This window comes from Cynocephalus volans, chromosome 2 (assembly GCF_027409185.1).
Source record: "Cynocephalus volans isolate mCynVol1 chromosome 2, mCynVol1.pri, whole genome shotgun sequence".
Lineage (NCBI taxonomy): Eukaryota > Metazoa > Chordata > Mammalia > Dermoptera > Cynocephalidae > Cynocephalus > Cynocephalus volans.
The window spans coordinates 172,495,564-172,517,269 of NC_084461.1; the positions used below are offsets into that span (position 1 = coordinate 172,495,564).

At 53.3% G+C, this 21,706-nt stretch overlaps 1 protein-coding gene across 2 annotated transcripts; it reads left to right on the forward strand.

Annotated features, from left to right (window-relative positions):
• The first annotated feature begins 14,743 nt into the window (after positions 1–14,743).
• Positions 14,744–17,216, forward strand: EGR3 (early growth response 3). Of its 2 annotated transcripts, none has more exons than XM_063087884.1 (2): positions 14,744–14,897; positions 16,207–17,216. In XM_063087884.1, the coding sequence occupies exons 1-2, from the start codon at positions 14,744–14,746 to the stop codon at positions 17,214–17,216; spliced, it is 1,164 nt and encodes a 387-aa protein (XP_062943954.1). The 2 variants fall into 2 exon arrangements, with proteins under 2 accessions (XP_062943954.1, XP_062943955.1); XM_063087885.1 differs by lacking the exon at positions 14,744–14,897 and adding an exon at positions 15,341–15,380.
• Positions 17,217–21,706: the final 4,490 nt, after the last annotated feature.

Here is a 21,706-nt window from a genome sequence, read left to right on the forward strand (position 1 = left end):
CTGGCCCTCTCACCCCTTTTCATCTTACTACCTCCTCCAGGAAGAAACAAGATGGACATATAAATTGCTTTGAGATCTCTAATGAAGTAGCCAAGAGAAACATAAAGTGAGCACTAGTGACCCCTTTACAGAGATAAAGAGAACTGACGTTATTCTCATTAGATACCATTTATTGAGCACTTTCTGCATGCTAGGCATTGTGCCAACCACTTAATGTGGTATCTCATTTAACTCATTCCCACACGGCTCCACAGCCTGCCAGGGGCTTCCTCAATGTTCTCTCATTTGATTGTCACAACAGCCCAATCCTGTAGGTGTTATTCCCGTTGCATAGATGAGGAAACTGAGATTCCTATAAGTCAAAGAACCTGCTACCTGTTCCATAATTGAAATGTGAAATCTGGTGGTAAGTCAAGCCTTCTCGTGCTTAGTGGCATTTAGAGGTAAACAGTGCTCTAATCTTACTCTCCAGACTATATAAAATAAAGCCCAGATCTATTTATTCAGGAGCTGGAGTGGGTCAAAGAGAGAAAGCTGGAAGTTCCAGAGAATTTAAGGGGAGTCCACCCCAAGCATCTTCCCTTCGCCCAGCTTTAGCCATCCCTAATCAGGTGTGATTTGTGGGGAGAACAAGGGCTCCTCCTGGATACCCAAAGTAACAACCTGGCCCAGCCCAAGGCCATTAACATCCCTCCCACCTGCCCAAGGCCACTCCTCCAACAGCTTACCCTCCTCCATCCATTGAATCACCCCTCTTGCTCCCCACCAAGCCTGTGTGATATCTGCTCTTAGGTAAGGAGGAGAGCTGGAAAAGGAGGGAGAGCAACCCAGGAAGACTCAGCGGTGATGGTGATGATAGTGGTGGGTCCAGGTGTTAGGGCTGAGCCGCCATGGATAGAAAGAAAGCCTAGTTTGTGCAGTAGGTGGTGTAGTTTCAAAAACATAAGTTTTCTTAACTGAGCACACCTAAATTCACACAGAAATTCTACCACTTGATAGCCACGTGACCTCTGGCAACTTACTTAACTGTTCCAGACCTGAGTTTCAACTGCAAAAAAAAAAAAAAGTATAATAAAAAAAAATGGAAATAGATGCCTTCCTCCAAAGATCAGCGGCCACAGCTCAGTGAGGGAGCAGGAAGGCACCAGGCACAGTGCCCAGCACGAGGCTGGGCAGCGTCCACCCTCCTGCCCTGCCTCCTCCTCATCTGTTCCTCTCCCCAGCATGGCTGAGCAAGCCAGAGGCTTAGGGTAATGGTAAAGAAGCACCTCTTCCAGAGGAGAGTCCTTCCCAAGATACCCATCAGAGCCTCGGCAGCCACAGGGAAAGGATCCACTGCCAAGGGAGCCTCGAGCCCCCGCCCAGTGTCCCCCTCCCAAGCTAAGCAAAACACTGGGAGGTTGGATCAGGAAAGACATCTCAGTTCCTTAGCAACTAACAAGCATTTCCCTGTAAAGACAAAGACCCTTCACTCAGAATGCTCCCCCCCCCAGCTTCTCCAGGTGTCTGATCTGCTTTGCAAGAGTGGGGCTAGGGGCTGCCCACCCCCCAGGACATCCAGAGGCCTCTTGCCTTACCCTCCCAGCTGTCCTGATATGACCTGCAATTATCCCAGAACACCTTTCATCATGGTACTAATTAACTTTCCCATCTACCCCCAGGAGCTACTGGGAGACACATGAGATGCATGTACACACACACACACAAATGCCCGTATTTCCCCTCCTGAGACTCTCGCTCCATTTTAGAGGTCAGGAAACTAAGGTTAGAGAGAGGAGCCAATTCCTCAGGATTCCCATCTGCCTCCTGCTCAGTACTTGAAGGAGAAATAGGAGCTGAAGAGGATGATTCAGGGAGAGGAGAGGACAGTGTCCCTGGTATCTTAGAGGAAGAAGGACAAGAAAGGCGGAAAGGGATAGGTCACAGCCCTGGGTGCCACCTTGGAGCCACCAGACACAAGTCATCCTGCTTATCAGAGAGGATATTTTAAAAGAAAAAAAAAGATATGTTTCCATAGAAAAGGAAAGGAAGAGAAAGAGTCAGAAAGAGAAAGAAATAGAAAGAAGGCCATGGCTGTCTGGTCAGAGAGAATTGCTGACCAGGAATCGAGATCTGATTCTAGTGCCGCTCCATCCTTCACTTGCCATGTGGGCAAGCCAGCCGCCCTCTGGGCCTCAGTTTCCTCATCTATAAAGTAGTTTTAGATGAGAGTTCTCTAAGGCCCCCTCCAGCTGGATGTTCTGCAATTCTATATGGTTATTTTTTGAGGACTGGTAGAGAAAACCACTACCACTGTCCCTTTGGCTGGGAGTGGAAGCCACCAGAACAGGGTAGAACAAGCATTCTGGAATTAAGACTAAACAAGAGCCTAGTGCATTTGACTTCAGGAGCCAGAACACCCTAGTGGGAGGCCCAGGCTAAAGAAGAGTTCATAGATGTGGGGAGCTGGAGACCCTAGGATTCTCCAGAAGTAGCAGTTGCCTCATCCTCTCCAGGTCCAGCCAGAGGAAACCCACTTGGGGACCCTCGGCACCTAGTGGAGGGGGTGGAAGAGCACTCAGGGACAGACAGCAGGACACAGAAGCACACCCATTTTCCCTCATGAGCTGGAATTTGCCCCACTGGCATAAGTCAGCAAGACAGGGAGTACAGGCTTAAAAGGAAAGAGTCTGAACCTGTCGGGAAGGCTGGCGCAGCAAGGCCCTGAATTGTAACTTTCATTTCCAGTCTCACGATGGAGAGTAGGCTGCGTGTACTTCTGTGAGGGCCTGGCAGCAAGGGGAAGCAGGGGTCATGCCCCGCGAATCCAAACACCCTGCCCCCACCATCGTGACACCCTCAAAGCCATGCTCATGCAGCACAGCAGGACACATGCATTCAGATCTCTGTGAAGAAACAAATACTCTATACACATGCTGTGGCCGCGAAGCCAGCACACAGGCAGCTGTCCTCCAGTATCTATGGAGACTCAGCCGTGCGCTAAGAATTGAAGGGACTGAAAGAGAAACCTGACCTCCAGAAGCTCTTCTGTGTGGTAGGAGAGAAGATGGACAGACACAAGACGATCAAGAGTTGTGTGATTGTGAGGCCCGAGAGCTGAGAGAAGAAAGCAGTGGGAAGACAGGATAACAAGTGGGGAGTGGGGCATCCCATATGGGGAGGGAATGTAACAGCCTATAAGGGGAAAGGGGGCTTGAGGAGAGAGGCCTGAAATAAAGGCACACCTGAGCACACACAGTTGCAGGTACACAGACTCACACCTGCAATTCACTAACCTGCACTCAAGTCCCAATGCACAGATGGCACCTATGGTCCAGCATTTGCCCACGTGGACATTGGTCACCATTGTCCAGAGCTCACCTGTCTTCCTTCCCTGCCCCTTGAGAGCCAGACCCTGTCCACACATACATAAGCATGCGTGCACATTTACACACACCACGACTGTACGCAACCTCTCACACATACTGTAAATACAGGAGCCCACACACAATCACATGGTGTACGCAGCCGCTAGACACTCCGGGGTACCGACTCTGCCAAGCTCTCTCTAGACATCCATGCAAGCTGTGTTTATACACATCGTTCAGCCCCGGCAAGCGGGGACATGTGATTTGCATGCACATGCCATCTCCATATATGCCCACCTACTTCTTTCACAGCCTGCACACACACCAGCCCGCCATTGATGCAGAGACACACCTCTGTTTGGAGTAGACTGAGGACGGGACAAGGCCTAACCACAACTCTCATTTTGCAGACTCCTGATGCTGCAAGTGGATTTTTGGTGGCTGCAGTGGAAGTTTCGTGTATGTGGTTGTGGGGGGAGTTTGGGGAGACAAGAGGGAGATTCTGGCAGAAGAGGGGAACCAGGCCTTCCTCTGAAGCTCACGAGGAAGGCACCCAGACACACACACACCCTCCCAGCAGCCCTACCTCTGGCCCCTTGTCTGCTGCCAGGCCAGGGAAAGGAGAAGCTAAAAGTGGCCGGTCTGAGTTGCTAAATTGGACCTTGGCAGAGAAGGGGAAACGCGTCAGTTCCCTGGGGAAGTGGCTGAGCCCAGGGCGGCCACAGGCCCCTGGGCTTCTACTCTGATGGAACAAAAGTTGCTCAAATAGATCTGACGCTTTGTTTTCAAACCCAAAATACCCTGTGGCAGCCGCCGGAAGTGTGACCGCGGGAGGGAAGTGGGACAAGAGGGGAGGATTAGTTCGAGTTTCCATCGAAGAGACTTTTTCTTTCATTTGGGGTCTAGAAGCAGCTCTCCCGCTGCTCCGAGAGAGGGTGGGTTTGTGTAAGAGGGGAGTGCAGCTCTGAGATTTGGGACTGGGGTACCCGTAGCCTCAGTCACCCTTGGTCCACTGCCATCCCACCCCTGGAGGAGGCCTCTGAAAACGACCGACCGTGTCCCCACACACTCAGAATTTTATCTTGGCCACCTGGTAGCAGGGCAGGAAAGCCTTCCTGGGGGGAAGGGGCCGATGCCAGGGGCAAGGGGGTGCATCAAGGTGGCTTTGCCTTCAGAGACCTGACTTTCCCTAGTATACTTTGATGCCTTTTTTTTTTTTTACAAAGATCCTGTTTACACAGAACATTTCAAAGAGAATCCAGTAAATCAGGCCATAGCTGGATTAAAACACAGACCCACATATTCAGATTCAGTACTCTAATACGCATAATGCAGGCTGGCCTGTTTGCTCCGTTGGTTAGAGCACGGTGTCATAACACCAAGGTCTAGGGTTTGGCTGCCTGGACCAGCCAGCCATCAAAAAACAGAAAAGAAAAAAATACTCATAAGCCAATTATTACCAATGCTAGCTCCGAAGTGGAAGGATTGGGGTGGGATTGCTACAGAAACCATGATCTCAGCCTGCACTCCCCATCACTCTCTCTGTCCTTATCCTAATTTATCTTTCTTCATACCATTCATCACCACCTCACGTCTATTTATTTGTTTGTTGTCTGTCCCCACCTTGAGCACTCATTAGACCTTGAGAGTCCCCACATCAAGGACTTGGACTGTCTCCCTCAACATCATGTCCCCAGCGTCTGACAACACAGTAGGTGCACCATAAAGAATTGCCAAATGTTGAAAAAATGGGGAGGAGGGGAGATCACCAAACAGTTCTATTGCCTCATGGGGACTTCATTCAAGAATGCTAAGGCCTGCTACACCCCAGACACTGACACTGGTGGAGGGCAAGCGGGGGCAAGATGGGAATACAAACATTTGGGGGAGAAGGGCAGGGGACAGACATTTATCAAAGGATTACACAAACAAATATAAAATTGTAAGCAGGAAAGATTATGGCCACCTTGGAGAGGTATTTGGAGTATCACCTGGCTTTTCTGAGCACATGGTAGTTGAATTGATGGATGCTTGGGGTTTGACTCCTGAAGACCTAGCCCTGCCCTCGAGGAGGTGTGGGCCCAGGAGAAAGAAGACCACAAGGCACAGTGCAGCATGTGATGGCAGGATGATGTCCTGGGGACCGCACTGGCCAGTGGGTCCTACCCCCTGGCACCTGGACACTGGGGATTTGAGCTAGCCACCTGGGAGGCCGAGCGGTGCTGCCCATGGCTGGGGCCTGTGAACCCAGGCTGAAGTTCAGAGGCGGCCGCGTGGCCTCAGTCCCTGGGTGCTATTTACCGGCTTTTAATGACGGCAGGGTAATCACCCTAATGAAAAACTCCCTCCGGGCTCTAGGCAGCCAGACTGCGATGAGGAAACCGGGAGGCATCTCAGAGCCGCCGGTGAGTCACACTGAGTGTGCAGTAAACCAGCCTGCCACTGGGCGCAAAGGACTCCCAGGTCCCCTTCCCTGCTCTGCGCACCACTCCAGCACCACCTTTGGCACGTGGGGGCACCCCGACCCCTGCCTGGGAAACCCGGCATGTCTTGGGCCTGGGCTGGCTCTCATCTGGCCAAGCCACCTGCAAACCTGATTCTCCCACCACCTCCCTTGGTCAGGTCTGGACAGGTTTCCAGTGCTACTCTCCCCACTCATGACCTGGGCTCCCCAGGCACCTGGGTTTTAGAGAGGACGACGCTCTGGTGTTCATGGTGCCCTGCAGATTCCGGGCTCTGCTGGGCTTCTGTCCCACTCTCCTAATGACTCTATCTCTGCCAGTGCCTCAGTTTCCCAGACTGAGTAACAGTAGCTCAAGATTCTCCACACCACCATTCCCCCACACCCTGCCCCCGGGTGGTGGGAGTATTAATTACAGTTCATTCCTGGCTTTGAAGATGAAAAATGCCAAAGATCATTACCACTCAATTAACGGGGCTATTACCACTGTAGTTTGTGTCTGATTAATCTGACCTGACCCTCCCCCCAACCTGGGATCTGCATTCCCCTCTAATACCCTTTCCTTGGACTCCCCCAGGCTCCTTCTTCTTCCTGGAGTTAGTCCCCTTTCCTGTTTCTGCTAATGGCATCGGGAACGGGGCCTCGGAGAGTGTCTGACACATTCAATCTTCAAAAAGCAGTTGTCGAACAACACCCAGGAGCCCAGGTTCTAGCTGCTGGGTTACAGCAGTGAAGGTCACAGACCCCAGCCCTTGCCTTCCCGGAGCTTACATTCAGGTAGGCGCCCAAATGTCCGCATGGGATCTGTTGTATATCCAGGGCTCCGTTCTGTCTCTCACATCTCCCTCTAGGACAGGGCTCGGTTCTGTCTCTCACATCTCCCTCTAGGATTCCTCATTCATCCAGACAACAAACTATGATGGGGCCTAGGCCAGGCACCCCTAGGGAGAAGTCCAGGAAGGACAGTGCTAATGGGTTCTAGTTTCCAAGATGAAAAGAAAGATGTTAACATGAAGAGGAGAGGGAAAATATCACTGCTATTTGCATGGAATCCCCCCTCCCCTGCCCACTTAGGGCCTCTGCCCCTCCTCAAGGCCTTGGTCAAGCCCCACACCCTATCAGGCCTTCCCCTCACCCTGAACAATTCCCTCCTCCAAGTCTGCAGTGGCCCTTGCCACTCGAACTTCCTTCTTATTCCTCCTTTGGGACACTTGTCATGTCTCATATGTGATCATTTCTACCAGAGCCTCATTTCACACTTACATTAAACTGCCTGCACCCTGACTGCAGGATCTGAGTCTCAAGTTTATTTCCTTCCACCGTAGATATGGGTCTCACTGAAATGAGATAGCTGAGTCCCAGACCAGGAGCTCCACCCCCACCCCAAAATGGAATTCTGGTGGACAAGGGTCTCCCCATCCTGTGCCATGGGAGATGGGGAAAGGGATGGGGTTAGAAAAGAAAGGACCGCATGGGAAGGGTGACTCAGATTAGGCTCCTCCTCAAACCTACCAAGCTTCAGAATCACCAACTTGGACACTTGAATTGGGTCAACAGGCTCCTATTAAGCACCTGCTAGGGACAGGCAGGGGACTAAGCACTGAGAAGACAGATGAATGAGACTCAGTCCTGCCCTTCAGAGAGCCTGTATACCCGCTCTTGTCCTTCAGTCACTTTCTGGGTGATCCTGGGCCAAATAATTCTGAACCCAAATAATTCTGCAGTATCAGAGAGAGAGAGAGAGAGAGAGAGAGAGAGAGCTCGTGCCCTTTTGTCTTTGCCCATTCACCCTGAACCCTGGCAGGGAAGCCCATGCCATCGGTCAGGACTTCCTAGCCAATAAGGCCTCCAGTGGGTTGCAGCTGGGCCAGTATTGTTCCCCTGGCTCTCAGGGTGATGGGTTGGGGCTGGGGAAAGCCTCAGTCTTTTACCACAGTGGCTGTTTCATTTTCTAGGAGAGCCACAGCATGACAAGGGTAGGGAAGCCCTGCCTAAGCCATCTGGTGACAGAGGATGCTGATACAACTGATGAGCTCAAATTCTGGGCCCCAAAGAGTCATCCACTGCTTTTCCCTAGATCCTAGATTTTGTAAAACATTTTTAAAATTTATTTTAATTGACATTGTAATTATACACACTTGTGGGGTGCAATCTGATGTTTTGATACATATGTATGTTGTATAATGATCAGGTCAGGATAGTTAGTATATCTATCACCTCGTGCATTTATCATTTCTTTGTGGCAAAACATTCAGAAGCCTCTCCTCTGGCTACTGTATAGTATACAAAGCTTAACTATTAACCAGAGTCACATTTTTGACTGCAGAGAACAGCAGAACAAAACAAAAGTCTGCCTTCAACCCCTCACCTGGATGGATGAGGCAAAGGGCCTAGTTGTTTTAGGCTGGGGAGGATCCTAAGGCTGACAGCTGACAAGAGACAAGGATCTGGGGACTGTGACCCTCCCTGGTTTCCCAGAGGGAGGAGAGGAACCTGCCAGCCTTTGGATTCAGCATCTGGCCCATGGATAAAGCCTGCATCCAGCAAGAGGTTAGTTGGGTGGCAAGCAATGGAGGTGAGAACTTGCTCCCATCTCTTTTCTTTCCTCTCTCTCTCTCTTCCCTCCTTTTCTCTCTGTCACTCCCTCTTTGTTCCCCATGACTGCCTCCCCACAGTCACCCCACATCACACCTTTTCTGGTTCATTTCAAATGACAAAGTTCCTCTTTGCAAAAAGCCCCATCCCCCAAGCGTTCTTTCTGAAGAGGCACCCAACCCTCCCAGTTGAGAAGGGGCTGTCCCACAGCGGTCCCCAGGGGAATGGCAGGCCGTAGGACCACATGACTCCACCTACCCTCCATGAAGCCCTGAGCTATGACAGCAAAGTTCCCATGACAAGCCCTCATCCCCTGGCCCATTCCTCCTTCTACCTGAGGACCCCAGCCCAAGCCTACAGAATCCCTAGACTGGACTACGAATGCTAACATGTCTCCTCCCAACCCTTTCCGCAATGGAATCATAAACTCATGGATTAACAGAGCTAGGAGGAATTTAGAGGTAAGTTATCCAGTCCAACTCCTTTCCGAAGCTCAGGAACAAGAAGGGCCTGGCCCGAAGTCATAGATCATTTATGGCAGGACCCAGAACTTCTGATTCCCAGGCCAGGGCTGGTACTTGACATTTACACCACACTTTTCTCAAGTCTCACCTTCTAAGACCTTCCTTCCTCCCTATCCAGCCCAGCACAGCCCAGCCCTGAACTCTCACCCTCTGGACCACCCATGGCAGCGGATCGCTGCCTTGGACATGGGTCTGGGGTAGGGTTTCCAAGACAATCTACTCTGGAGGTCTTGGGCCCCCTCAGCTAATGTTACTTTGTAACAAGACTTTCTCTCTTTGGTTCCCAGACTCTCCCTGAAATTGTTTAAAGCTTGATCAAAAACACCCTGCTTTCACTTGATTATAATGAGTTACTTTGAATTTAGACACAACAGGTGTTTAAAATAGAAGTGTGTGATTGGCTTGGAGAGGATCCTGTGGCCTTTCGGACAGCCATCCCACCTCCTGCAAGGCCCTGGCAGAAACGCTGCTCCTCCCTGACCACTCTGGGCATGGTAATCACTGTACCCCTTTCCTCTTCCCTGGGCTAGGGCTCCAAGGGGGTGCTGGGATGCAACATTCAAGCTTGCCTTTCTTTTACTCATTGTGGGGCTACCAGCAATATTTGCCCTCTGCAAAAGTCTAGGCAAAACCCACCTAGCCTCTGAGCTGGCTGTCATTATCCAAGAAATGTCAGTGACCTCTAGAACACCAGGGAGAGTCAGCCAGAGAGATTCCTGTTGGTCTCCTGTGAATCTCCTGTGCAGCACCCAAACATGGAAAACAACCAAGGACCCTCAAGAGAATTGCCATTCAGGAGCAATCCCGGCAGGGTGGACCCTGTACATAAGTGCTTAGTGCAGAAATGAGGAAACCAGACACTCTCTGCACCCCAAATCTCCCACTCCTTGTCCCTGGGCTTGACGTTCCACAACCAGATCTCAATGAGCACCTACCATTTTCCAGGTGTCATGCTAAGTATTGGGCTTAATTCCTTTGGGTTACAAATGACCCTCTCTCAGCATTTGCTTTTAAATGCAAATACTCTTGGAGAAGGGCAATGCCTTAAATTGCTAATACCCCGGGTTGAATTAATATGGAGAGTTGGGGGGGGTTCATTCTTGTAAGACAGCAGAGAAGGACTGGATATTTTTAACAAATTGGGGAGAAGATCAGAGGTGACTCTATTAGGAAAGAACAAGACAGAGCTGTGACTTTGCCTTTTTTTTTTTTTTTTTTTTTGCTCAGTGGCTGGTCCGTACAGGGATCAAACCCTGGACCTTGGTGTTACCAGCACCACACTCTAATCCACTGAGATAACCAGCCAGCCCTTACTTTGCCTTTTTCTGCAATGGGTTTTGGGGGCCACATTTCCTCCTTCCTTTATCCCTCACCAAGACAAACACACCTATTCCCACCCCCAAGCAGCACAATCCTAAAAGTGCAGCTGGCGAGACTAGCTGCATTCCATGGAAGCAGGCACTGGGCGGCCTTGGCTCTGCTGCAGAGGGGCCAGCCTGCTTTCACCATCTCCAGGGTGAGGATGCCCTGAACCAGTGTCTACTCGCTCCCCAACAAGTTCAGGGCTTAGAGTTCAGGTAATTAGGCCCTTGGCAATCTCACTTAATCCTGTCAATAAAACTTAGACAAACAGCCTCAGCCCCTCTTCAGGTGGGAGAGAGGAAACAAGGAGGGAGGGAGGGAAGGGGAAAACTAAATTTTTCTATGCTGAATGCAAGGCTTGCCATCCAGAAGGGAGAATGCTATTATTCTACAAACACCCCACCCCTGCCCCACACCCAAGATTGTTCCCTCCTGCCACTGAACCCTGGCCTTCATCTGCCGACATCATCCAGGGTGACACTGGACATCTGTGCAGGTTGCAACCTGAACAGGCACCAGGCAGGGAGGGCCTAAGCTTGCAGGACAGGGTTTCACTAGCATGGCTCCTTCCATGACAGGGGACAGAAGGAAAGGCACCAGAATCCCCCACCCTACCCCAGAAGCCACAGTCCCCACCCCCCAAAAAAGTCTGCAAGTATGCCCCATAGTATTAAAGAGCAACCAAGTGACTTCTTTGTACCCTATCTTCTATCACCAACAGCTATTGAGGGCTCAATCTATGTCTGGGCTCCTGCAGAATGGAGCCCATTCCTCAACCATCTCTAGATTGTCACAGTGCCCAGCAGGTACCAGGCACACACATGGGAATTTCCTTTTCCCCCTAGATAATAAATATTAATACTTCTTGCATATGATCATGCTGGTATGGGATGCAGGGCCATACCTGGTCCTTTTTACTACCTATATCACCTAAACTCACTCCTGGGTCACGCAAGGGGAAAGGGTATTTAGGTAACATGGTAGGGTGGAGGAGAAAATGGTTTAACAGTAATAATAATTGCCATTTATTGAGTGCTTGCTAGGGCTCTGGCATAACTATGAGGATTCTCTAATTCTTCCTAAGAGGTAGGTACCCTCATTATTCCAATTTACAGATAAGGAAACTGAAGCTAAGAAAGAAATTCAAAAGTTTTCCTAAGGTTACACTGAAGCTTTAGTGAATACTTAATTGAATTGAAGGCTCTTAATTCTATGCGAACTACTAGGAAGGAAGAGGAAGGCATGTCTCCCCAAAAGACTCCTATCCGACCCTGCCACCATGTAAGCAAGCCTGGCAGCACGCTCTTCTCTTTAGAAACAACAAGTCCAGCTGGCCTAAAAGTGCTTGGAGGAGTGACCAACACTCTTCCACCGTCTCTGAAGCCCTGGAAGCTTTCAAGGATCCCAAATGCTTCCATTGCATCTGCCTTTCCCAACGCACGCCCCTATCGAACAGGAATAGTGTTTCTAGCTTCTCACTCTGCGGTCTCTCCTGGCGAGAGATCCCGACAGGTGGAAAGTGGGTGCATCATTGCAAGATCCTCCGTAGTTGAACTGGGCAGCCGGGAGGCCTCTCACTTCCTTCCCACCACCCCCGCAGGCTGAGCTCTGCCTCGCGCGGAGAGACATGGCCACTGCGATCAGTCTTGGAGCCTGCGGCTCGCCAAGGGCCGTGGACGCTGCGACGCCTCCCGGCCCCCGACGGGAACCCGCGGAGACCCCCTGAAGCCTCCGGGTGCACGCGCAGCAGGAAGCACCCCCAGAGGGGCCAGGACGGGGACTGGCGCGGCCGATGCTCCTTGGTCGCCGCTGCTACCCTCCCCTTGGCTATTGCCAGGCTCTACGGCCAGAGGCCAGAGCCGGGGCTAATTTTTCACGCACCCCAGACCGCCTCCCGGGGTGACGCTACAGTCTGTGCGGTTCCTTTAAAGGCTGCGGGTTCCGTTCTTCTTTCCTTTTCCACTGGATGCCAAAATATGCAAATCCGGGGACCGGAATCTGCAGCCAAATCGAGAAGGAGAAGGGGCGCGGCCGGCACGTCACCGGATCCGCTCCTTGTATGGCTCTTCCCGGCTTGGCCCGCCGCCCCGCGACCCACCCTGCAGCCGCTGGGGCCCCTCCCGCACCCAGCCCGGCTCACACCGCCGCCCACGCCCCCCGACCGGCCGCTCGCCCCCCCCCCCACAGGGAGGGAGCCGGGGGCGGGAGGTGCTGCATGCCCTGATTCCGGCCCGAGCCTGGGACCGCTGCAGCGCGCTCCTTCCTCGCGCGGCGCGGGCGGAGGAGAGCCCGGGGGCGCTGTGCCTCCCGGGTACAGGAGTGGGGAGACTGGCTGGAGAGGCGGCGGGGGTGGGGGAGAGGGGGCTCGCGGGGGGCGGGAATCCCTCCTTTCCTAAGAACTAGAGAAGATCCGGAGGAGGCCGGGCCCTCCCATCCCCGGCTTTCCACCGAGTGAAGTGGAGGGGAGGGGAGCGGAGCCAGGTTGTCATCCACCCCCACCACAATGTGCAGCTCGGGAGTTCCTCCCACACGTCCCCGGCCCGCGTGGCCCTCCCACGGCGTGAGGCCCGGGGATCCTCTCTTCCTCCTTGTCAACACTCCCACTCCCCCTGAGAAACGCACGTTCCCCCAACCCCGACTCCCCAGCTGGGGATGCGGGATTCACCGCGCCCACGCGGCCACCGAGGAGGGAATCCTCCCCCGCCAAGCCGGTGTAATTCGGGGTCGCACCCCCATGCTCTCTCCCTCGCCTCCCCCTCGCCCCCCGCCCCCGCCCGCGGCCGGGCTTCGCGAGTAGGCCTCGGGGAACACATCTGCCGCCCCCAGGATCCGCTGCTGCTCAAGGAGGTGACGGCGCTCCAGGTCGGGACACAGGCCGCCCTTGACTGCGGGGCCCCGGCAGTCAGCAATGGGGACAACCCTGTGGCAGGCGAGGGGGAGGGTACAGACTAGGGGAGGTCGCCGTGGTGGCTCAAAGACTGGGTTCGGCTTCCTCCTGCTGCAACTCAGCGGCGGGCCCTTCAAGCAGCAGTAGACAGCGGCTGCGCCACGGCCTGCTGGGCCCTCCTGCCATCCCATGGCCAAAGGGCTTGCTTTGGAACCGTTAGGGGATGGACCGAGGATTTGGTGCACGTGTTTTCCCAACTTCATTCCTTCTTCACCATCACCAAAACCAGACATCCTCGACCCCAGATGTGTGGGGCTCTTGCCCCTGGCGCAACAGCTCGACTGCTACGCATCTCCCTGCCACTGCGCTCAGCCCGGTGTCAGCGCGGGGTCAGAAGACCAGAGAGGGGCAGGGGTGTGGGTGGCAACTCAGAGTGGCGCCGACACAAAAGTTCTCCGGGATACCGGATCAAGGAACCCTGACATCCCCCTCAAAGGGAAGCAATCCCTTTCTCTGAGTCTCAGTTAGGGTCCTGGACGCTGGGGGCGCCATGGGAGCAGGGTCGGAGCGCACACCTTCCGGGTTCCCCAGCAGTTCCTACGCTGCAAAGGGACATCGCCGGGTGTTTTCAAATCTCTTTCTTCCTGCTGTGCGTGTTGGAGGCGACTTGGAAACAACCCCCTCCTCCCGCCCCCCAACGCGTTCTCCTAATGCAGACCTCAAATAAACACACACACTTGGATACTGGTTTTTCGACTCCGCGCTGTGCGCTCTGCGCTTTGAGTTCATCTGCATTGCTCTTTCCTCTCTCCTCTTGCATTTTCTTTCTCTTGTATTTCTCTTTCTCTGTTTTTTTTTTTTTTTTAAGAGCGGCGAGCGGTGCGGGCGCCGCACGTTGGCTGCGGCCCGCTTCCTGCTTTCTAATGTTCCATTGTGAGGAGCTTCCATTGTGACGTCGCGCCCCTTCGGCTGGGCTTTGTCTGTCCATATATGGGCAGCTACGTCACGGAGCTTTCCCGGGGCTCAGATAAATAGGCTGGTGGAGTTCCCTGGCTGGGAGCTTTTGGGCAGCAGTGAGCTTGCTAGGAAGCGGCAGGGCTGGTGGTGGTGGTGGTAGCAGCGGCGGCAACGGCGGCAGAGGCGGCGGCGGCGGCGGCGGCGGCGGTGGCAGATCGGGGGGCGGGGGGGCCGCGGGCGCGTGTCTGTTTGTGAGATCAATACTGAGGCCGCGTCCGACCCCCTCGAGCCGAGATCTCCCCCTGCCCAGCCCCCACCCACCCCCCGCACACGCCCCACCTCCCAACGACCCAGCCTCACACGGCACCCAAGAGGATTACCCCCTTTGCCCCCCTCCCACCCACCCCCAAAAAAGAAAAGATCCCCTCCCCTGGCCCACCCCTTCCCCTCTTCCCTCCCCCCTCCCCCCGAACTTTCCCTCTCGCATGCTTTTCCCCTGCACCACGGATCGCCTCTCGGATGCCGCTTGCCTGGAAGCTGCGTTAGGAGCAAGCCACAGCGGTGGCGGCGGTGGCGGCGGCGGCGGCGGCGGCGGCAGCTCGGGAGTGCTATGACCGGCAAACTCGCCGAGAAGCTGCCGGTGACCATGAGCAGTTTGCTAAACCAACTGCCTGACAATCTGTACCCCGAGGAGATCCCCAGCGCGCTCAACCTCTTCTCTGGCAGCAGCGACTCAGTAGCCCATTACAATCAGATGGCTACAGGTAAGGGCGGCGGGGAGGCGGTGAGACAGCGAGCAAGGAAAGGGAGAGGGCGAGGAGGAGGGAACGAGCTCGCGATGGATGAGTGGATGGATGGATGGGTGGATGGGTGGATGGGTGGATGGATGGATGGGTGGATGGATAGATGGATGAAGAGATGGGGGCGCGCTGGGAATTTTCCGGGGGGCGAGTTGCTTTTCCCACCCACTCCTCCCGCCCTCCCCGATCGGGAAGGCTAGGTTGGCGACGCCACGGTAGAGGCTTCGGTTCTCCCGGGTGGGGGCAGCCGCCGACCGGAGGGAGGTAGGTGCGAGCGGCTCTGGGGTTCTCCCTCCTCACGCAGGGGGCCCGCAAGGCGTGGTGCTGTCGCCCCTTTCCCGGGAGGAGCTCAGCGTCTTTTTCACCGGCGCTCTCCCCCCCCTTACTCCCTCAGCCTCCCACCCGGGATGGAGCCATGTGCGGCGTGGAGTCCCCGCGGTGGGAGAGGTACTGCGACGCTGCCTTTCTGGGGCGTTCAGCAAAACCGTGGGGGTGTGGGGACGGCGGGGAGTGGGAGGGGGTCCACCCGCGGGGCAGAGGGGGCTACCAAGGGGGAGATCCCGGGGCTGGGGAGCTTGGGAAGGGCGGCCGCTCCCGCCATGGAGACACGGGCCGGTTTTCCGCCGTCCCCCACCCTCCCTAACTGGAGCTAGGCATTTCCCCTCCAGCCCGAGCCGAAAGCTCCTTCAGGCCGGGAGGAGGCTGGGGCCGGGGAAGGCGAGGGGTGAGCTCCCTTTACGGGAGGGCCCCCCTTATACGCTCCGAGGACAAAGCGTCGGAGAGCTCTGGGTCGGCGACCTGGGCGCAGCGCGCGTGGGGGGCATCGCCCGGGCGGGAAAGGAGCGGCGTCCTGGAGCGGACAGGGCCGGGAAAAGAGGCCGAGTTGTGTGCGCTGGAGATCGAGAGCCCGGCGCGCTCCGGTCTGAAACTACCTGTAGCTGCAGCTACCTGCCTGCCCCACCTCGGGAAGAACAACAATGCTTGTCGCGCGCGCGCGTGTGTGTGTGTGTGTGGTACGTGAGTGTGTGCGCGGCGTGTGCGGTGTGTGTGCCGCAGCCACTCCACACCCCGATCCGTAGTATTTTGCTGTATCCAGGTTGCGCCCGGGAGCGCGGCACCGCCCGCTTTGCGCCGGGCTCATCGTTCCTCTTACCCCATGCGCTGCGCACTCCACCCGGCCGCACCCTCTGCACCTGGGCAAGGACCTGGGCGCCGCGGCCCGGAGCCGGCTTGGCTTCACTCACCCCTCCCCTCTCTCCCCCGCTCTCCGCAGAGAATGTGATGGACATCGGTCTGACCAACGAGAAGCCCAACCCGGAACTCTCTTACTCGGGCTCCTTCCAACCAGCCCCCGGCAACAAGACCGTGACCTACTTGGGAAAGTTCGCCTTCGATTCCCCTTCCAACTGGTGCCAGGACAACATCATTAGCCTCATGAGCGCCGGCATCTTGGGGGTGCCCCCGGCCTCGGGGGCGCTCAGCACGCAGACGTCCACGGCCAGCATGGTGCAGCCGCCGCAGGGCGACGTAGAGGCCATGTATCCGGCGCTGCCCCCCTATTCCAACTGCGGAGACCTCTACTCAGAGCCCGTGTCTTTCCACGACCCCCAGGGCAACCCCGGGCTCGCCTATTCTCCCCAGGATTACCAATCGGCCAAGCCGGCCTTGGACAGCAATCTCTTCCCCATGATTCCTGACTACAACCTGTACCACCATCCCAACGATATGGGCTCCATTCCGGAGCACAAGCCCTTCCAGGGCATGGACCCCATCCGGGTCAACCCGCCCCCTATTACCCCTCTGGAGACCATCAAGGCGTTCAAAGACAAGCAGATACACCCGGGCTTCGGCAGCCTGCCCCAGCCGCCTCTCACGCTCAAGCCCATTCGGCCCCGCAAGTACCCTAACCGGCCTAGCAAGACCCCGCTACACGAGCGGCCCCACGCGTGTCCGGCCGAGGGTTGCGACCGCCGTTTCAGCCGCTCGGACGAGCTGACCCGGCACCTGCGTATCCACACTGGCCACAAGCCCTTCCAGTGCCGGATCTGCATGCGGAGCTTCAGCCGCAGCGACCACCTCACCACTCACATCCGCACGCATACTGGCGAGAAGCCCTTTGCCTGTGAGTTCTGCGGCCGCAAGTTTGCGCGCAGCGACGAGCGCAAGCGCCACGCCAAGATCCACCTCAAGCAAAAGGAGAAGAAGGCAGAAAAGGGGGGTGCGCCCTCTGCATCCTCGGCGCCCCCCGTGTCCCTGGCCCCCGTGGTCACCACCTGCGCCTGAAGCTCGGGCCCACAGGTCCCCACTTTTCCGCTCCAGTGCCTCCCGACTGCTCGCCTGAAAGCAGCGGGAAAGCCAGCCACTGAGGCGCAGGGGCCGTGCCCTGGCCTCTCCATGGACGTGCGGCCCCCTGCTCCCCTTCGATGCCCCCCGTTCCCACCCTTTCACACCGGCCAGCGGTCGAGGGCCAGGGCTGGAGGCGCCTTTCCCGCGCTGTTCCCCACTTAACCCAGGCGTGGGGGCGGAAAGGTGGCGTCTAGCCGGCTTTGTTCAGTTCGGATCGCCTTGATCCAGGGGCCATTGGGCCGCGCCAAGGACCTGCGGGGGACTGAAGGCGGGGCCCACCCAACCCTCGCCCGACCCAAACACTTCACTGTTTCGCCCATGTCTCCCTCCGTTCCCCCTCGAAGACCGGAGAGGGGGAGGGGGAAAGGAGCGCACCAAAGCGCAGAGCTTGCTGCCCGCCGCACGCACGCGCGCCTGCGTGCGGGGATGCGCGCGAGTGTGTGCGTGCTCGCGTGTGAGTGTGTGTGTGTGTGTGTGTGCGCGCGCGCGCGCGCGCGCGAGACTCTTAAGCTGAACTGGGCTGTGTCTACCCCAAACTCTTCCCCACATCGGGTACCCAGGCCTCTGGGGGATGTCCCAGGCTGGCGGCCTGCACGTGGCCGGAGGAGATGGTCTTCCATCTGCTCCAAAAATAATGTTTCTTACAGAAATGCCTCCGATGCCGCCGTCGCGGGGCTGCTGCCGCCGCTTCGGGTTTGGCCCCTCAGAACCCCTCCTTTTCCGAGCGCTTCCCTCTTAGGCCTCAGGGCAGTTTGATCTGCGGGGAGAAAAAGCAGCCATAACGGAGCCTGCCTTTTTGCAAAAATGTACTTCCTTATCCTCCCTTTTAGAAATCTATGTTCCTGAGTTCTCCCTCTGCCCCTTCCCCATTCTTCTCCTTTCTCCCCATCGCTTTCAAAATCTTTTCCCAGAAAGGCAGGCCTCAACCAGCCAGCCCAGCTTTCTGTTTTCTCTCACTCACGTACCCATTTCTCCTTCCCACCATTCGTGAGAGAGCTGGCCGTTTCTGCCCTTTGTCAGCACCAACGCAACAGATAGAATTTAAATATATGTATATGGTGTGTGTGTATGTACGTGTATGTATAATATAGATACACATACATATATATATATATAACATACACACAATATGTATTCCTAGCAAAATAAAATCTCTAAGGTACTTGGTTATCCAGGGCAGTGCCCTGGAATAAAGAGAATTTGTAGGCGTATACAGCTTTAAATGATTTATTTTTATGAAATTTTTAACTGATGAGATTATATCTACATATGTGTGTGAATATATATACATACACACATATACATATATATGTGTGTGTGTACATCACACACATCTCTGTCCAAATTTTCTTCTAAGAGATGAGGATTTTTGCATATTGGTGAATGAGGCATATCTTTTCCGTACCCCAGTCTTACCTTCTCCCTGCCCTACCTCACCTCTTCTCAGGCAACCCCCTTCCCCAGCTGTCCTGCCCAGCCCTTCTCCGCACAGGGTGGCTCTTTGGAAGTGGAGTAGTAGGGAAGGTTGCTCTCTGACCCAGCTTCCAGCACAGTCTTGACTGAATGTACTGTTCCTTATTAGCGTTATTTCTCCTGTGGTCAGTAAGCTGCCCAGAGAGAAGGAACAAAGGTCTGGAGTTTACAGAATGTCTGTTTTTAAAGTCACTTTATGCTTTTCCCACTTTTTTTTTTTTTTTGAGAAAAAAAAAAGCACCGTTTTTCTGGTGGTGGATAAATAATACTAAAAGGACTCTAGTGAAAGGGGGTAAATCAAAGAGTGGGGGGATTGTGAGTTTCCAGGTACTTGGACTTTTTGTAGAAGGAGAGAGAAGATGATGAAGTTTGCCAGGAGGGCCCATATTTTTTCAGCTGAAGGGTAAAATCTTTCTTTGCAGAGACAGTATTTTGCTGAATACTTTTTATAATGTGATGATTATAAAAAACAAAAATTTTGGTCACTTCAAAGCCGGAAGGAGGAATCAGATATCCTTTAATATTTTTTCCTTGCTCCTTCTGGTATATGCATGTCACTGCATGGTAACTCTGAGTTTTCCTTTGTTTTAATAAAACTGTTCTCAGACATTTAAGCTAAACTAAGAGAAAAATAACTTTGTTGCCAAAAGGTTGTGCTATCCAGATTTTTTATATGTCTGCATGTTTTAAAAAAAAACAACAAAAGAAAATGCACTCTAATTTATGTGAACTGAGAGAAAAAAAAAATCAGGTTTTAAACAGGAAAACCTAAGGGGAATGATATTTTTTGAAAGACTTTTGTATAAAGTTGAGTACTTAGAAAAAGACAAACCAGATGTAATATATTTTGTGGATGTTTTTATTTCTTGGATTTATAGTACCTTATACTAAGGTTAAAAAAATATGCTTGATATTGTGAAAAGGTGAAATTCTTCACCAACATTTCATTTGCTCCTTTGTCACATTGTTATGCCAATATAATATAGTTAATGAAAGCAGCATTTTTAAGAACCGAAATATTGAAATGGTGTAATGTTGTACCATTTGCACTGTGAGCAAGTGCTAATACAGTAAATATATTGTGTTTGCTGACAATCAGCCGGCCTATAAATCTCCTTATTTTATTTCTTGTTTTCATAGCATAAAGTTTTGGTTTGGCTTGTTTTTTGGTCCTGTTTTGTTTTTGGCTGGTGGTTTGTTTGATAGGTTGTTTTGCCTGGTTTTGCTATTCTTGCTCTGAAAACTCTCAAAGAGGAAACACGGAACTTGGTGTTACTGGAAGTTGGTCAGAACTTTGTGCGCATTCTGGTGTTTCAAATTCAGTTTTGAGTGTTTACTGTGGTTCTAGGAGAATAGGATTCCCTTTTACCCTTCTGGGAGCCTCAGACTACCAGAGAGTTTAGGTGAACAGGTTAGATAAACTCCTGGGAGTCAGGGCTGGTGACTGGAATCTTCTAGAACTTTCTCCCTGGTTTCCAATGGGTATTTGGGGGCTGAAGGGAAAGGATCTCCTGGTTTATGAACTATTTCTCTGATGGTCTTAGGCAGCACCAGAACAGGACCCTGGAGGGTGTCTACAGCCATGGTGAGTAGTTCTCTTGCTAAAGCTTTTGAAGCCTGAAAAACAGGTGGAGACTTGCCAGGGGTTCTTCAGGGTTGGCAAGATAACCAGAGAGATTGGCAGCCCTTTTGTCGTCAGATAATTGGGAAAAATCAGGTTTTAAAGTTCTACGACTTTAATCCCATTTCCTAATCTCCTAGGCCTCACTGTTTGTAGCTGCCTGATAAAGGTGGTACTGGTTGAAAACTAGCTCTTACGAATAACCCAGGGATCTGAGGCTTTTCAGGGAAGAAAGGATATTTGGGATTTGGACAACACGGGGAATGTTTATGTAGCATCAACCTGTTGCATCTCATGATTTCTGTCTCCCATAAAAGCAATGCTTCTCCTACCCTACGAGCTGTCTTCCCCAGAACATTACCCATCCTTCGTTGAGTCTACTTGCCAGCCCTAGAGCTTTCTCTATTTCTCTTGAAGAGATATGTGCCCTCCACTCCCTTCTTGTGTCTGCTTCTCCATCTGGCTCCCCTCACCTGACTCCCTGTAGCCTTTAGAGTCCTTTATCTCTGTGAAGCTTGTTCTAGAGCAGTCTTTGGACAAGTCAGTCCTCTCTCTCTCCCTCCTTTTCTCCCTCCCTTTCTTCCTGCCTGCCCTCTAAAAAACTCACCTGGGATTCGCCGCTCGCTGTGCGTTTCACATATGATCTGCCTCACCAAAGTTTAGGCACTTGGTGCATAACACTGGGACATGTAAATGTAGCACCAGATGGTGACGGGGGTCAGTGTCTCAGTCCCTGAGGTGCCAACCAGGCCAGCCACAAAGTGACAGAAATGTGGTGTCCTTGCTCAGAAACTGCTCTTGCCTTCCCAATGCAGGCCCATTGCAGTGAAAACTATGGGTGGTATTTCTAGTTGGCAGTATTTACCAAGAAGTTGAGGCCAGACCTGGGTGGAGGAGGTAGGCTGTGGCCTTAGAAAAGAATGTTTTTGAAGTGAGAGATGAATAAAGAGAATCTTAAATTTTCACACCCACCCAATTCTAGGTCACTAGTGGCCATCTTGAATTCTCTTCTCTCCCCTTAGGAAACTTTAAAAATTCCAAACTGCAGCTTCGTATACAGCCAAATGGATCTCTCCTTGCTTTTTAACAAAGGGAATCCAAGATGGCCGAAAAGTCCTAATGACTGAACATATCATTCATCTCTTTCCTAAACTAGATGTTTTCCTTCCCAATTTCCAAGTGTTTTTCAAGTGAATATTATCAGAGGAAGATACTGTCACTGGGCGTCTTCCAAGTCAGCATCCAGCTCAACCTGCACCTTCTCCAATCACTCCAGGCCTTCAGAGTTGTACTTGCGTCAACAGTGTGCTATGCTGCTTAGTTAATAAACTCA

Bases quoted from the DNA above. Each gene is read 5' to 3' on its own strand.
- EGR3 (XM_063087884.1), top strand. From the start codon at position 14,744: ATGACCGGCAAACTCGCCGAGAAGCTGCCGGTGACCATGAGCAGTTTG. The intron at 14,898-16,206 runs GTAAGGGCGGCG...CGCTCTCCGCAG, and splicing joins TTACAATCAGATGGCTACAG to AGAATGTGATGGACATCGGT.